This window comes from Cololabis saira, chromosome 23 (assembly GCF_033807715.1).
Source record: "Cololabis saira isolate AMF1-May2022 chromosome 23, fColSai1.1, whole genome shotgun sequence".
Lineage (NCBI taxonomy): Eukaryota > Metazoa > Chordata > Actinopteri > Beloniformes > Belonidae > Cololabis > Cololabis saira.
The window spans coordinates 14188733-14205568 of record NC_084609.1 but is presented as its reverse complement, the minus strand read 5'-3'; the positions used below and the strand labels follow the sequence as shown (position 1 = coordinate 14205568).

General features: G+C 39.8%; 1 protein-coding gene across 5 annotated transcripts in view; it reads right to left on the bottom strand.

Annotated features, from left to right (window-relative positions):
• Positions 1-1100: 1100 nt before the first annotated feature.
• The window catches only part of tbc1d30 (TBC1 domain family, member 30), a 29984-nt gene continuing 14248 nt past the window's right edge, over positions 1101-16836 (bottom strand). The window contains exons 3-15 of one of the 5 annotated variants that reach the window (XM_061714416.1): positions 14827-14888; positions 13583-13648; positions 12890-13015; positions 10788-10973; positions 10567-10636; positions 10325-10423; positions 9938-10106; positions 8754-8859; positions 8512-8618; positions 7568-7707; positions 4825-5046; positions 4516-4605; positions 1101-3404 (exon numbers count right to left, since the gene is read on the bottom strand). In XM_061714416.1, the coding sequence (XP_061570400.1) occupies positions 2170-3404; positions 4516-4605; positions 4825-5046; positions 7568-7707; positions 8512-8618; positions 8754-8859; positions 9938-10106; positions 10325-10423; positions 10567-10636; positions 10788-10973; positions 12890-13015; positions 13583-13648; positions 14827-14888 (2678 nt within the window). In that variant the 3' untranslated portion in view covers positions 1101-2169. The remainder of the gene's footprint in view (positions 3405-4515; positions 4606-4824; positions 5047-7567; positions 7708-8511; positions 8619-8753; positions 8860-9937; positions 10107-10324; positions 10424-10566; positions 10637-10787; positions 10974-12889; positions 13016-13582; positions 13649-14826; positions 14889-16836) is intronic. The other 4 variants (XM_061714418.1, XM_061714419.1, XM_061714417.1 and 1 more) reach the window with 4 other exon arrangements.

The following is a 16836-nucleotide window of genomic DNA, read 5'->3' as shown; positions in this document are numbered from 1 at the left end:
TTATCTGAAGAAAGGACAAACAAATAAACCAGCATATCAACACACTTACCGCCGCTTTGAAGACACGTTCAAAATCTTTTCTCCTCTGTTCAGCTCCAAAGAAAACTACCCCACTCTCTCCACGAAAGACGAGAGCAATGTTATTTACTTATTTTAAACAAGACATGAATCTTTACTTCCAACTAATCCGGAGAAAGATGTCGACGGGAAATGCCTCATTCTCGTTCCTCTCCCCGCACTTCCGTTTGGACCAAGAAGCAAATATAAATGACCTCACTTTTATTATAAACCTGTTCATTCTGTATGGCAAATTTCACATACACAAATGTCAATACTCCAAAACTCCACCCCACTTTAAAGGTTTCTTACTTGAGTTTAAAGAGTAGGCCTACATTAAATCCCTTAAACTAATTGACACCAAACAAAGTATAACATCCACCGATATATAGAGATTTTTTTTAAAAGATAAATACTGTTTTTACATTTTACTTTTTCATTTTATTTATTCACTCGTTTGTCATTCTCGCTACTTCTGTTAATTTCACTGGAATTTTATATTTATTTTTTGTTATTTTTTGTTTGGAGCACTTGTCTGATGTTCTTTGTATAAACCTTCTCAATTAAAAAAAAAAGAAGCAGAGTAAGATGACTTGTTTATTTATTAGAAGAACTACAAGTTGATCTCGAAGTGATTCTTCTTTTTTTGTGCACGCCTTTTTATTATCAGCCGTGAATAAAATGAAAGGTTTGATCATTAAAACTGTCCAATAACGTTATACAACAGTTGAAGTCTAAATTAAATAGTAAACTATTTTTTCTTTTGTCTCAGATGTTTTGCTGCCGCTTCTTGGCCACGAATCCCTTGAAAAAGGTCTACGATCTCAACTATACCTTTCTGGTTGAAGAATGGCTGAATAAATAAAGATAATTTTTAACAAGAAAAAATGTACAATTTCCATCTACAAAGCGTAAACTTAAGACTTATTTTGCTAAATATGCAGAACAATCAGAGGAAAACAAGCCTGGCCTTTTGTTTCTCTCAACTAAAGCATGACTTCTGCTTTTCCTTGTTTTCAACACAGCTGAAATAAAAAGCAGCTATACTTGGCTGGAGATAGGGATAACAAACTCAGTCATTTGTTATTTTTAAAGAGTTGCACATTTTTATTTTATGTGAACACAGCTAATAGTATAATTCAATTTCCTTCTCCCATGTCCTTATAAAGCAGCATATTTGGAACAACTGTATGAGAATCCAGAAATCCCACATACCAGTTTCGGAATAAATACCTTATTTTATATTTAGAGTCAACAAGTTTCATTTACACAGAGTTCACATCCAAAGAGTCAAACACATCAGGACTGAGTTAATCTCAACCTAACATTTGCACTCAAACTTGCATCATTACTGAAGGAGACATTACAATCCTCATGCTTGACAGGTAAGACACAGACTAAACATACTGAATGATTTTACTCGTAGAAAAACATGGCAAGTGCTTGTGGACATCATTGTGATTGCAGGTTTTTGAGCACATACATACACACACACACGTTTTTTTTATTCTTACTTTACAGAGCTTCCAAAGTATCTATTTTGTTAATGTGGATTTAAATACTTGGCTTAGAAACAAGTGGGTATTGTGCAAACCATCATATCATGTTGTTTTGTATAAAATTCAAAATAATATTTGTCCACACCAAAACTTCATGTTTCTTTTTTGAAGAATCCTCTTTTCCAATCACAAAATGTTACTTAAATGCAATGTGAGTTTCAACCAAGAACTTAGAGTTTTGTCACAGCTCACTTTCATGTTGCATTTTTTCCAACAACCTGTTGATTATGGTGAAGAAGGACCTGTACAGGTCAATGTAAAGGGCTTGTTACTGTCCCAAACTTCTCAGACAAATGGAAACAATGCAGCTAAACATTTCCTCGATCCCTTAAAGTCAGCTACCTCTAACATTTGTAATGGCTTATAAATTTCAATATTATAAAGCCACATTTATACCATCAGTGATTCAGCTCTAGATATTTGAGCTCCACATCTTAAAATTTTGCTCCATATTAGAGAGATTTGCTTAATGTGCAGGAGGCAACGTGGTGTAGCTTCTTTATATCATGTAACATGTGTGTGCTAAAGCATAAGTGCGGGTCTGTAGAGGTTTTCATCGCCTGCCTGTCGTCCCGGCCACACTGCTGCGGTTTAGGTTGCGGCTGAGCTGAGGGAAGTGTACTGTGGGTGTTCTGGACGTGGGTCCGTAAAGGCCGAGGTTCCTGGCTGCGGCCGACTTCCTGGGCTGCTTCACGGACGGGAACGGGGAGAAGATTTGCTGTTTAGGAACGGAGGAGGTTGTTGAGAAGGCTGGGGTTGATGGGGAAGAGGAGATATTAGATCTAGAGGATGATATGGAGCAGAGCGAGGGGGTGGAGGGGGAGGGGGTTTTGTATAGGGTGGAGGTGGCTGGAAGAGAGAAAGAAGACAAGCCGTTGGCTGAGAGAGAAGATGGGAGGCAGGATGTGGAGTTTGGTGTTGGGGTGGAGGTCAGTGGACCAAGAGAGGCAGATGTAGAAAGTGGAGAAGACGGTGGACTTGGAGGGGGTGGTGTAGAAGAAGGGATGGTGGAGTGAGAGGAGTGGTGAGGAGGAGGTAAAGCAATGGGAGGAAAGTGTCTGTTAGAACCAGTGAGGCTTTCTGAACACGAGGAGTTGGACTCTTTGTGTCTGTTTGAGGATGGAGGTGGAGGGAGAAGAGGGACTGGGGTTGCACATTGAGACTCTGGTTGTTTGGAATGTGAATCAGAGTTGTGGGCAGTCAGGTCTGATTCATCTTCCAGATCAAGGGAGTCCAGCTGCACTACCACTTCTTCCACCTTTGCCTCTTGTGCGGTATCTGAACCTTGCTGGACTTCTTCACATGCTGAACTTGCACCGGAGGCATCAGGAGAAGTTGGCATAGAGTCGTCATGCCAATCTTTCTGCTCATCATCTGCTCCCTTATCTCTATTCCTCCGCTTCTCATCCTCCATCCTAACAGAGTCGCCTTCATCCCCCTCTTCCTCCTTTTCCTCTGAATCTCCAAAACCCAGCTGTTCTCGAGCCCTGGCGATATTCCTCCGATGTTGCCGGACATGAGCACGCCAAGGCGATCCTGCTCCTCCCCTGGAGCTCACGGGGGATCCAGTGCTGTTGGAAAGCTGTGAGCCACAACGCTCCCTGAATGGGGATCCCGGACTGTGGCATAGAGAATTAGGACGGGATCCTGATAGCGTAGAGGTGCTAGGAGACAATGGCCTGCAATTTCGGGAACCGCCGCGTGGTTTCCTACCCAGAAGGAGGTGGTTGATCACTGAACCGGAAGGTTCGAGTTGGGAGGCCAAGACACGTGTGGCAGGACACTTATCTGGAAGGAAGGTGAAACGTGAAGTGAGTCAAATATAATATCTATATAAGCAGGGCAATAGGAGCCATCTGACAGCAGAGGGCGTCCCGTCGAAGGATTAAGCCTTTGGACATCAGTCCATCACCATATTATATAATGTGCAGTATTTTTACCCTCTTTCCAATGCGAGTAAGCCATTTTAATATTCAATTAAATTCTTCCTTGAAAGATAATTACACAAATAAAATTATATTTTAACAACATTAATGCCATATAAACAAGACAATAACAAGTAGACCTTATAAATTCCAGGTTCAGTTAGTGTGTGATCAAATTTCATAATTAGAGATTATTAAGGAAGGTTAGTAACAACAGCGAACAAGCAGCCAAAGAAAGCAAATTAATCTCTAACAAAATTAGAAACAATTTAATTCCGACAAAAGTAATTAAAAGGAAAATGTAATGGTACTTTTGCAACTTTTTTTTATATTGGCAGCTGACTCCAAATAAATATCTAAAATTAAATTTACAATGAAAATGATTGTGCACATATCATCTGCAACTAGAATTTAAAGATAATTTTTAAAAAAAGAAGAAAAAGCATCAACAATTTGATATCTGCATATTCCCCATTTCTAAAATACGGCTTATTTAATTAGAAAAAAAACAAACATTAAATTATCAAGGTATTTTAAAATCTATCCCAAACAGCCAGACAGCAACCATGTATTATATAAGCTTGTTCAAAGATGGTGGGTTATAGTATACTGTACATGAAGCTGATTTTGGAAATGTCAGTGTATATGATTGCACAACCCGTGAAGGACTTTGTAGCCAGTAAGTCTCCAACACTTTTTGGAAGATTTAAAAATATATATTATTTTTAATGATTTAAGTAGACATGAGCAAGGTAAGTTTTCAAACATGAAGTCCTCCTCCATTTTAAAAGGCAACAAAACCCATTCTTCATCCAAAAAAGGCATTCAAACCAATTGGAAATCAGCTCCAGGAACCCACTGTAGGTGCAAATTGTTGCGTAAATGCAATATTCCAACACCAGATTATCACCAGAGACCCTGAAAAAGCCCCAGAACACCCAGCTTCCGAAAGCTTCTAAGTTTGACGCCAGTACCGTCAGTGTGGTGGTCACTACTGTTGCTGTGTGGTGTGTTGGAAACCTCCTGAAGAACACCTTCTCGTGTGGCCACTTCAGGTCCAGGTCCTACGAGTCACACATTATCATCAAACATCTGACTTTACGAGAGTTTACCTTTCTCTCGTCTAGTTTTGTCATCCCTGTTGTGAAACGTGTTGCATTTCATTAGTTTTTGGGAAGTGAAATCTTGGAAGACTTTTTCATTCATGTATAAAACAGAAAAGTTGTTGTTAGGGTGAAAAATGGAGCCGTTATAATGACCATACTTGCAAACTGGCCTCCCACCTGTGTTTATGTAGAGTTGCATAGCCTGTTGCTGCTGCCGCCTCTTGATGCGTGCATATTGCTGCTTCAGTGCACAGATGTCCGTGCTCATTCTCTCCATCATCATGCTGTTGATGGCTGCCTGATGCTCTGCCTTCGCAGCTCCTCCTCCTCCTCCTCCCACTCCAGCTCCTACGGCTCCTGGGCTCAGCTCTGCGATGTTCCCCTGCTCGCCTCTCTGGTCTGGATGGAAGAACACAACAATGGTCAGGTATATACGGAAGCGTATTGCATTCACTTAAAGGGGACCTATTATGAAAAACACGTTTTTTCTTGTTTTAACATATATAAAGTGGTCTCCCCTCACCCTGCCAGCACAGGGGAGACAAAATACCATGAAATTCTGCAGGGTCTCTGACCCCCGCCTTACAGAGTCCCCCAGTGTCACGTGACCTTTTTTTGAGCCATTCTGAATCTGCGCCTATGGTGACGTCACCATAGGCGCTCATTTCCATAGGTTCAGCCTCCGCTGCTGAAACCACGCCCACAACCAGCTCTCTCCGCTGCTGGAGCGGTCCTTCCTTCAGCCAGTCGGACACGGCGCGGTGGCGCCGCGGATCCGGGTTAAATCATCCAGGTTCCCGGGTGGTTTGGGAGCTGGGTCCTCGGGGGTCTGTCCCAGGTCGGACCAGCTTCACTCTCCGAGATTTTCAGCGAAATCTGTCGGTTTGATCCCCGGTAACGGGCGATGCGCCGCGGATGCGCCCCGGAGCCGATCTGTGCGCCGGCCGTGGGGTTGCGGCGCCCGTCGTGCAGCATCCGCCGGGCAGATCCGGCTGAAATTCCGCTGGTCGGTCCCCGGGAGTCCCTGCTACCAGTCCAGGCCGGTTCCTGCGGTCCCGGCCGGTCGGAACCGGTCAGATTCCCCCGTTAAAGCCGCGGTGACGCGCGCTGCTCCAGCAGCGCTGCTCCCGGGCGCCCGGCGTGGCTCCGGGGCAGCGTTCAGCATCCGCCGGGTAGATCCGGCTTAAATAGTGCATAAATGTTATTTATATACAACTCATATTTTATTTTTTTAACAATAAAGTTTCCATTTGTGAAAATTCAGTGTTGTGATAATTTACAGGCTCGGGCTGCTCTGGCGGAGCGAGGTTTATGCTCCTCCCCTGCTACACGTCATTCAGGGAGCCAATCAGCACAGAGCCTCATTATCATACCCCCCCCTTCCCTAAAAATGAGGCGCAGAAAAAGAGGTTAGAAGCGGTAAAACTAGTGACAGGGCCCACAGGCTGGATTTATGATTTATGTAGAAAAAACAAGCTTTAGATTGTTTTTAAGACATTCAAGGCCTGTTTAAAATATACATTAAATGCCATAATAGGTCACCTTTAAGAAAAAAAAAATCTGCTGTTTTTCTGGATTAACGAGATAACAACCGCAAAGTCCTGAGGTGCCTGCGCAAAGTCGACAAACTAATAACACTACCATCAATATAACTTAAAGAAAAGAGTATCTCTTCATGTTTCAAATCGAAAGCAAAATAAAACTGGATTAAACTGTACAGGAACATGTTTGCTTCCATGAAATTGAGTTCTCAAGTGAATGACAGCTTCTTGCAAGTTGTGAGGTATCTCGTTAATTCAGAAATACAGCAGATTTTTTTTTTTCATTAAAACTTTTCTCAGAATTCTGAGATATTTAACTCGTTAATTCAGAAAAACAGAGCAGATTTTTTTTTAATTAAAACTTTTCTTGGAATTCTGAGATATTTAACTCGTTAATTCAGAAAAACAGAGCAGATTTTTTTTTAATTAAAACTTTTCTTGGAATTCTGAGATAATTATCTTGTTAATTCAGAAAAACAGCTGATTTTTTTTTCTCAAGTGAATCCAATACGTTTCCGTAGGTATCAGACAGACTTAGAGGAGACTATTTCTATAATTTTGTAGAATCAAATCAATCTGTTATTGTCATTTTTATTTGCTTTAAGCCAAAGATATGAACACAAAGAGGATCTAAAGAAGTTAGTATCTGGGGAGTCTACTGTCTGACAGCCTCTTGTTTTTACTAGAACTGCTTCGGAGAACACAGTAAGACATCAGCTTTTACCGTTTACTCCTCCAATGTCATTGATGTGATGTTTTCAGCACACAAAAAAGCAACCTTGAAAGAAAAGGTTTTGTTGATGTTTGTTTGACATCTACTTGAGTGCATTTGTGTTCTTCTCTTCAGCTTCACTTAAAAGGGTATCATCAATCATGCATTCAGCAGCTCTTTCTGCCTTTGTACAAAGACTAGATCCAATAACACTGTTCAATGATCCTGCACTCTCAACGCAGCCACCATAGATTTATTTGGGTTATTCTGGTACCCAGACCTCGGCTCTTGAAAATAATGAGTTGCATTTTCCTTCAAATCAGGTCAAGTCACTCATTCTGACACAACCTAATGAGGTTAAGTGAAGTTCTAAATTAATTTCTGCAGAGTGAACAACTGCTGCTTCAGATCCTAAGCAGCATTTTTAACTAAACCCCTCTGGGCAGTTTTCCCATGTTTGTAGGAGTTGTTAACAGAGAGGAAACGTGGAGATTTGTCTGCAGGAAGCAGATCAGAAGACTGCTTGTACTTGGATTCAAATCCAGGCCACAACATGTGGATTTGGGGCAGTAGTTAGGTCTAGAGCCAGTTGGCTCTTGACTGTACTTCTCTTTTTAAGTTGATGCTTAAATCCTGTGGGTTTTATTTTGTGTGTGTCTGTGCCGACCTTTGAGATGTTTCTGGTATCTTTGCAGCTCAGGGGCCAGTAGGCCGCCGAGAGGCCCCAGACAGCCGAGCGCCGTCACCACAGAATCTTCGTCATCCATGTCGGCGTCGTCGTCGCTCTCCCAGTTCCCCAGCCCACCGCTGGAAGATCATCATCATCATCATGAACATTGCATCACATTGAAGCCATTTTTCACTTGAATAGTGTGTAAAGGACAAATGAATAAAAAAAAAGTGCTTTTTTTCATCTTTTTAATAGTAAATGTTCTACATGTGTTTAACACCATTCTAGTCTTTTTGACTACTCAAACCTCTTTCACACACCAAGCCACAGCCACCCAAGCAGTCTATAGTTAGCCAGAGGCCAAGAATCAAATTACCGTCCTTTCAACTGATGGATGACTGTATCTTCCACCGGCACATAGAAGAGCCAAGTTTCAAAACAAATCAATACTTGAGAACTCAGTTTCTCGCCTTTTTTCACAACAGCAAAAAAAATACTAATGGAATTCATTAATTTTCTTCTATGAATTGAACATTGTTATGCCACCAGTTGTTGATGACTTCCAGGGTGATAAAGCCTCCCAGACCAAAATACTGCTCATACAAATCTATTCTTTATCTAACACCTATAATACTACTACTTCTGGCCTCATATATTATATTTTAATGCACCTTGTAAAGTTTTAAATACTTTTTCAGGGTTTCCCCCCCCCCCCTCATTAGACAGCACAATCAGAAATAGCAACTGCTGATACATGTCACACTAAACACCCAACACCGATCATTGATGTCACAAATGTAGCCCTGAGTTTAAAAAAAAAAAAAGGAAGGAGGAGGAAAAACTCTTAAAGAAAAATTCATAAAGGAACTTTAAAGGAAGTAAAAAGGGATAAATGTGGTGTGTTTACATAATGGTATTGATTTTCTAAGAGTGGCACAAACCTTCCATTGGATTTCACTGAGGTAGGGAACGGAGTGATGTTGTAGGTGTATTTTTCTCTCAGCTCAGCCAGCTGGGGGAAGGGAAACACCGCCATGGAGTAAACCTCCTGAAGATCAGAGAAAAGGGGGCGGTGAAACAAAAACAGTGTCAATGACACATACATGAGATGATTTACATATCTGCATTTATACTAAAAAAAAAAAACAACACGCTTTTAACGCTTGTGCTGCTCGTGGAGTACCTGCATGAGTTCAGCAGGATCCATGAGGTGGTGCTCCAGCATCTCCTGAGTGAGACAGCCCATTGTGCTGTAAAACTCATCCGCTGTCTGGCAGTATTCAATCCTCCTGGTCGACAGAGAAGGAAGAAAGGCAGCATGCGGTTATAAATTAAACAGGAGCTGAGAAAAGGTCAAGTATGCGGAAGAAAAGCTAAATAAATAGAATGTAACAAAGAGAGGTAGTTATTTTTAGTTTGTTTGGACTGATACTATATACATGTATTTTCTGGTACATTCATTACATTTATGGCTTTATTGATGGGATTCATGTTCCTTGCTGTTTCATTTAAACAAGACAAGGACCATCACACGTCTTATGTTGCCATGACTACTCATATTGGCCCGACAAGTTCAAGGTGGATGAGCAAAACATGCCTGAGGTGGATCGAAGCAGAGAAACTACATTTTTCCACATGTTTGAACTTATTGAACAAGTCCTGTGATAAAGAAGCCTTTGTGGTTGTATTGTTCTCGCAGGACGTGTCGGTGCCAGCTCTAGAAAAACATAATCACCCAATTCTCTGTTTTCACATCTGCTGCTGCAGTGTTACGCAAAAGCAAGCTGGTACAAAACAGCACATATAATTCTTATTCTATTTATTCAGCTCAAGCGTTTGTCCATAAAAGGAAAATCCACTGAAAAAGACCATTAGAAGTTTAAACTGCAAAATCCTCAGCTTAATTCACTGACGCCTTTACAAATCTAGTCAAGTACTGGAATCAGCTTCACACCAGGGCCGGCACTTCTTGTTGTGATTATCCGCTCCTGGAAGTTTTGCATTGGGTCCTGTGTGACCAGCGGGATCGTGATACCAACGCGGTTGTACTTTCTGGGCTACTATAGTGATAGTAACATGGTAAAGGCCTGAGGAGGGTGGCCCACAGCATTTTTAGATACAAATAACTACTGTACAATAATAAAAATCACAATGATTGTTATTTTCTTTCAATTCAACGTTAATTTTAAAGAAAACTATGTTATGCATACTACTATTAATATCCTATGATGCATAGAGTGTCAGAAAGAAACAACCTGTGAATACTTCTTTTACAAAATGATAAGCCTGTGAATATCAACACAAAATATGTCACCTGCAATTTTAGATTGTCCACACTAGATGCAGTTAAAGCAAAGATCCACTTACTCTCCCAGTCTCTCCCAGATGGCTAGAGCGACCCGGAACAGAACTTCTGAGCCTTCAAAGAAAACTGAGTCCCAGATCTTCAGAACAGTGGGTGCCGGCAAGCAGGTAGCAAACATGGTCAAAAACCACTGCATAGTGAAAACGTTGGTCAGCGGAGGCTCATAGCTGCCTAGAAATAAAAAATTAATTAAAAACAATTGTATTTAGGACATATAAACCCCCAGATTTCTCATAAAGACACGGTGTTGGAGTTTTCTGCATGTTAGACACACAAAACACTTGCAGGCGCTTCCACTTTTTCAAACATATACACATATTAGCAGAAGAAAAGTAAAGAAAACATCTTCATACACATTTGCAGGCACTGACAAACACAGAGAACTTTACCTCCAGCTTCCCGGTTGGCTGCTTTCTGCAGGTGATAGAGGTGCTGAGACAATCTGGGCAACTTAATGCGTAACAGATCCCTGAACACCGCCATGTCCACTGACAAGAGGAGCCCAAACATGGCAAAAGTGAATTTCATTGACAGCATAAATGTCAGAAAATGTTTTATACGTATATAGTATGGTCTTTTTCAGCATTGTCCTCGGCTTTAAACCATCAAACAGTGTTTATACAAGTCTTACCTGATAATGCACGCAGGTTGTTGGCAAAATAACTGTCGGGCAGCACTTTGTCAATCAGGTAGATCATCACCTGATTGAAAAATGATGCGAAAAGACAATTTTCTTTTATTAAAAACGGCATAAAGCTACTGAATATTTTATTTTCTTCTTTTAAAAGTAGAATACAAAAGAGATTTGGGTTTAACATCTTTTCCAAGTTGCATGTATCTTAACGTGCGAACCTTAAGTGCGTCGCTCTCGTTGCCCTCTGTGACCTCCAGTATAAGAGCAGCCAGGACGTTGAACCCTTGGCAGTAGCCCACACTTTTGTTCCAGCGGGCATAAGCCAGCAGCACCCTCTTCAGAACCACCCTGTCCTGCTCCCCCTCCTGACCACAATAAGAACTGCAGCCCGTCCGGTGCAGATCCTGCAAATGAGAGGGATGTGGTGCATTTCTTACGTGACTCATTGCATTAACGGAGTTATGTTTTCGTGCACTCAAGAGGAAAGACGAGAAAACGGAGAGAGAAGCAGATGACTGGACTGCCTTGTTGTTGGAAGAGGACATTACTTTGTCAGCACTGTGAGTCATTGTGACGTGCAGCGTTTCCATGATGCAGTCGTCCCGCTCTGACACACGTTAGCAAACATCCTCTACATCCACTCCTCTTCACAGTTGCCTCACATTTATAAAAAAGGGAAATGCTGCATGTTGTTAGGAGAATATTCTCATTGATATCTGTGATATCTGTGAGTGGAAAATAGGACAGTATGTAACACTATTCATTATTAGTGAGGTTTTGCTCCTCACAAGTTAAATAAAAGGATATACTTTAAAGATTACATTCATTTTTCTCTGTAGCACACCTTGCTTTTGTAGCAGCACAAAAGCAAGGAAACTGAAAGATGAAATCCCTCGTCAACATCTTCATTATTACACAGAATTATGTCCAATCAGTTGGTTTTACAGTCAACATTAACTGGAACAAGCAAGCAGTAACTGCAGGCTCACACATGCGCGTTAGAAGTATCAACAGCGATGTCGTCTATTGATTTTGAATGGTTGGACGTCAACCGCTGACAAAGTGAATTGTGGGTACTTTTTAATCACTTTGCTCAAATCAGAAGTTGAGGGGTTCAGTGAGTTTCAAGCAATCAAATAATAGCTAAGCAGCTGAGGTGCTGGCCAGTCATGCCATACAAAAGGCTTACAGATAATTTGCACACAATAAAAAAATATGTTTTTTTTCTTTTTAGAACATGGGCATTCATTTTAGAGCTGGGTATCGATTCAAATGTCAAGAATCGATTCGATTCCAATTCTTAAGATTCAGAATCGATTATCACCATTTGATTCGATTCGATCCGATATTGATTTGGGTTTGTGTTGCCTGGATTATATGACTGTAAAATAACTATTGAAATAATAATTTCACAATAATTATTGTGAAATAACTAAGAAATAAATAACTCAAATAGGCATTTCAATATCCATTTAAAGTGCAAAAAAAGAAAGAAATTGCAACAGCTCAAGCAGTGAAAAAATTATTTTAGCTTGTCTGATTTATTCTGTCACCAGACACACAGCTTGCCATGAAGCACCTGGCATTTTTCAGGTATTTCATGACAAACCGTGTCTGATAAACCAAACAAGCTATAGTAAATATAGATAATATGAACTTCATTGAACTAATATAACATTTAGAAATTTAAGCTGAAATGTCCAGCATTTTCTCTAAAGAAAAGTTAAGTTAGTTCAGGAGTTTTCAAAACTACTGGGACTACTGGGATTAAAGTTCACCAGGCAAAAATGTAATGATGAAAAAAAAAATATATATATATATATTTTTTTTTTTTTTTTTTTTTTTTTTTTTTTTTAAATCGATCTTTAGACATACAAATGAATTTTTAGGAATATGAGAATCGATTTAGAATCAGAAAATCGATTTTTTTCAACACAGGCCTAATTCATTTTGTTTAAGTTATTAAACTATAGAAATATATTGGATGCAGATGACTAAACTAAATGGAATACGTGACTAAAAAGCCTATATTTATTAAATTCTAGTTATGATATAATGTTGGTTCAAAGGCATTCATACTGTATAAATGAGCCTATACTAGATGAACTAGAACAGGTTTAATGAACACCGCACAGTACATGATTCTTTTCAAATGAGTCTCTCATACTTCTGCTTTTTTTTCCTCCAAATCTCCAGCTTGTGGCCTTGGCTCTTGGCACAATACCGCTGACACACATAAAACCTCCAACGCCGACATACTTCTGTGCAGAGCACACACATCTCATCCCCACCCCCCGACTCACAAATACAGCAAGGTTACCTTGACGATCTGGATGCCGAGGGAGTCATCGTCTGGGTTACTGCGCTCATTAAAGGCGAAACGCAGAGTCTTCTCCCAGTCGATAGAGATGCTGTGCAGGTACTGATCTGCGAGTGTCAGCCAAACCTGCATGGAAAAAAGCAACAGCTGACACAGAGGAGCTGCTCTGTGGTGGCATTTGGAAGATGAAGGTGACTAATTTGAGAAGCGACTTCAGCACTGCGCATATTAAAGACTGAGGTTTTCATTCACAAAATAAGAATTTCTAAGTCACTGAAACTGTTTACCTTAAATATAAATCAGATTTTTCTTCCATTCATCAGCTCTGTAAGATGTTCACTGTTCATGATGGCTCAAGTTGTTTTATTCACACACACACACACACACACACACACACACACACACGGTGTCATCGGCACCTCTGATTACAAGATGAAAGTAATCACTTCATTTTCCTTGCTCTCAAATCTCAAGCGCTGAAGTTGTGATGTGAAATGAATGGAAAACTGGAGCTTTTTGCCCATAAACAGTTGGGTTTTAAGCCAACAGACAGAAGCAGGATCCTGTTTTAGTTTGTCACAATGCCTCGTCCATCCCCTGGTGCAGCAAAGCACACAATCTTACTAATCCTGCAGATCAATTACAGTGTTGTCCCAACAACGGCGTAAGTTACAATGCATAAAGATTGCGTACCCTTTTCCTCCATTCCTTTGGTATGCCAGTCGGAAGTCTTGCCACAGCCTTGAGAGCATCATACCACTATAGAAAACAGGGAAAACATGCTTCAAATACAGTATCATTACATTTACAACCATGTTTCCAAAAAAAGCTAGCAAGGTATTTGAAAGCATTTGCACATAATATAAACCATCTTTAATTAATAGAATGTAGAATAATGATGCAAAGATGATGCATCAAATGCTGAAAGATAGAATTAGCATCGTTTCCAGGAATTGTGATAATTTTCACATTGATGGAAGCAGGAAGCTATTAAAGATGGGAAACTTCACTGGACAATTTGTCTCAGAGAAGCTGAGTCTTTGTGAAATCAAGAAGGGGAAGGATACACCACTTTGTGTAACACTGCGAGTGCAAAATGTTCAATCTACAAATGAGCTTATCCAATGAAGATGGCAGACTTGAGGGATTTCATCGTCAAGTACATAATATATAAAAAAAAGATCAGAGAAATCTTTGTATACATAAGCCGAGTATGAGAGCAGGCCTTCAGGCAGCACTGCCTGATGGGGGACCAAGCCTGCTGCATCCTCTAGACCACAGATTAAAAATCACAGTTGCCTAATCAAAGCAGCCACTCTCCATCATGCAGCAACCCCAAGTACCGCCACAACCCTTTGGAGTTATGCATGATCTTGATGTGAGGACTATCCAGCTTTCTATCAGGACTCGATTCATAAGTCAGCAACTGTGATGAGGTGGTGGTGATGTGGTGCATGTTTCGAATATAAAAATACACCATAAATGCTGATTATATAGAGATTTTGGGGCAACATATGCAGTTATCCTGTCACATCCTGTCCACATTCTGTACATGGATCTTTGGTAAAAGAATCCAGGTGTAATACTGGCCTGGCTTCATGTCCAGGTCTGTCAACCACTAAAACATTTGCTGCATAATAAAAATAAGACACACATGCAGATGATGACTATTGTAACTACTGAGCAGGTGGCGGCCAATGTCCAGCAGTAGTAGGAAGACAAAAATACACTTTCAGATGAACAGCAGCTGGCCTGGTTGGTTTCTCAAAATGGAGCCTAAAGTTATTTTGAGTAATTTTTGTCAACAGCAGAGACTGCCAGAGCTAGCTGACAGTTTCTATAAGTAATAAAATAATCCCTCAAATGAAACTGAAATATTATTAAGGAGGGAAAAAACAACACTTAAAAAGATTGAAAATGTGAAAAACCACACACACCTGCTGGAAGCCATTCTTTCCTAGTGAGGGCTCGATGGTAAACTTCAGCCTTGTATCAACTCCTAAAAATGGACAAAAAAAAAATCATCTGGTTAGAGTTGTCTTCAGGGCCAGTAAATGTGTCAGGTTTCTTTTTGTAACATGTTTGGAAAGACGTGTAAGGTCTAAGATAATTTAAAAAAAGAAAAAATATGAGAAGGAAAACATCAATTTGAGCTGGTTAAAGACATCATCATGGCAGAAGAAGCCCAGTTTCTCAATCAACATGACAAAAATAATAAATGTACATAATTATTTTTAAAAAGCAGCTTGAGATTCCACTGTAGTGATTACCTTATTCAAAAAGAAAAAGAAAATCAATGGTCATGGTGACTTGGTGGTTGACACAGAAAGAAGCTTCTTGGTTCAAATACCAAAAGATATTTCTGCAAGCATTTCTTCTCATGCTTGTGTGGGTTTTATCCAGGTACTCTTGCTTCTTCAGTCCAAAAACAAGCTTGCCAGGTTAACTGGTGAGTCCAAGTTGCTCAGTGTGAGTTTGTGTTGTCAATGTGGCCCTGCCATGGACTGGCAACCTGTCCAGGGTAAAGCCCTGTCTTTTGCCCAAAAGGAGCTGGGATAGACTCCAGCAGACCCATGTGAACCTAAATAGGAATCATTAAGTATAGGAAATGGATGGATGGAAGAAGCACCTTTTCTAACCCTCACATGTTCTTCAATGTACAAACACCAGGAAACTGGACCATATTACACCGGTCATGAAATCACTACACTGGCTTCCAGTGAGTCAAAGGATAGAGTTTAAAATCTTACTGCTGGTCTACAAATACCTGAATGGTCTTGGACCAAAATACATGCTTGATCTGTTAGTTCCCTATGAAGCTCCCAGACCCCTGAGGTTCATCTGGATCTGGTTTGTTGTGGTTCCAAGAACCAGAACCAAGCAAGGTGAGGCAGCGTTCAGTTATTCTGCTCCTCACCGGTGGAACAAACTTCCTGTAGACCTGAGGTCTGCTCCAACTGTCAGCTCCTTTAAATCAGGATAAAAACATTACTGTTTACTGAAGTGTACTCTTAAATTAAATACTTACCTGCTGTACTCTACTGCCTTTATTTTTAACAACTTGTGCTTTTTATTATTTTACCTCTTTTCTTATCATTTTATTTAATTTATTTGGTATTTAAGCGTAAAATCTTAAAATCTTAAATTAAATACTTTCTGAAAACCGTGAATGAGATGTGTACCTGCGGTACTCTACTGCCCTTAGTTTTCAGCAACTTGTGCTTTTTATTATTTTACCTTCTTTTCTCATAATTGTATTTGTTATTTACTGTCCAATTATGTCTTACCGCTTTTAATGTTTAGTTTAGTTTAGGTCATGACACAAAAAAAATAAATAAATAAAAAACCAAGAATAAAACTGACAAGAAAACGTTCAATTGTTCAAAGAAAACATAACAAAAAAGTTTCCAGTATACAAATAAACAAATAACATCTAGACCGAAAAAGGGGTAGGCTGAAGCAAAGCTTATTATTTGCCTACCCTCAAAAAGATTAATTAAATTAATAAAATAAAAGCAAAAAGTAAGAGAAAGACTGCCCGTAAAACAAATTGCCTCTGTAGGGATAACAAACATTCCTCAAAAAATAAAAAAGATTTTTAAAATAAAAAGGTGCAGTCTACATGTTACCTTCATCCTTAAAAAATCAAAGCAAATCACCAATTAAATAAATACCCAAATCAACATCAATATAAGGGAATCATCCTTCTTTTCAATGTTTTTTTTAAATAAAGTTAAAGTTTTACATAATTTCAAATCTATATCTAATTTATTCCATACATCCACCGCTGCCACTGTAATGCATCTCAGTTTAGTGTTGGTTCTGATTGTTGATTTTCTGTATATGCTCTCCCCTCTGAGGTTGTAATGTTGATGTAAAGCACTTTACAATTGTGCTATATAAAAAAAACTTGCCTTGCCAATATATCCTTTCAAATTTGGATGCAA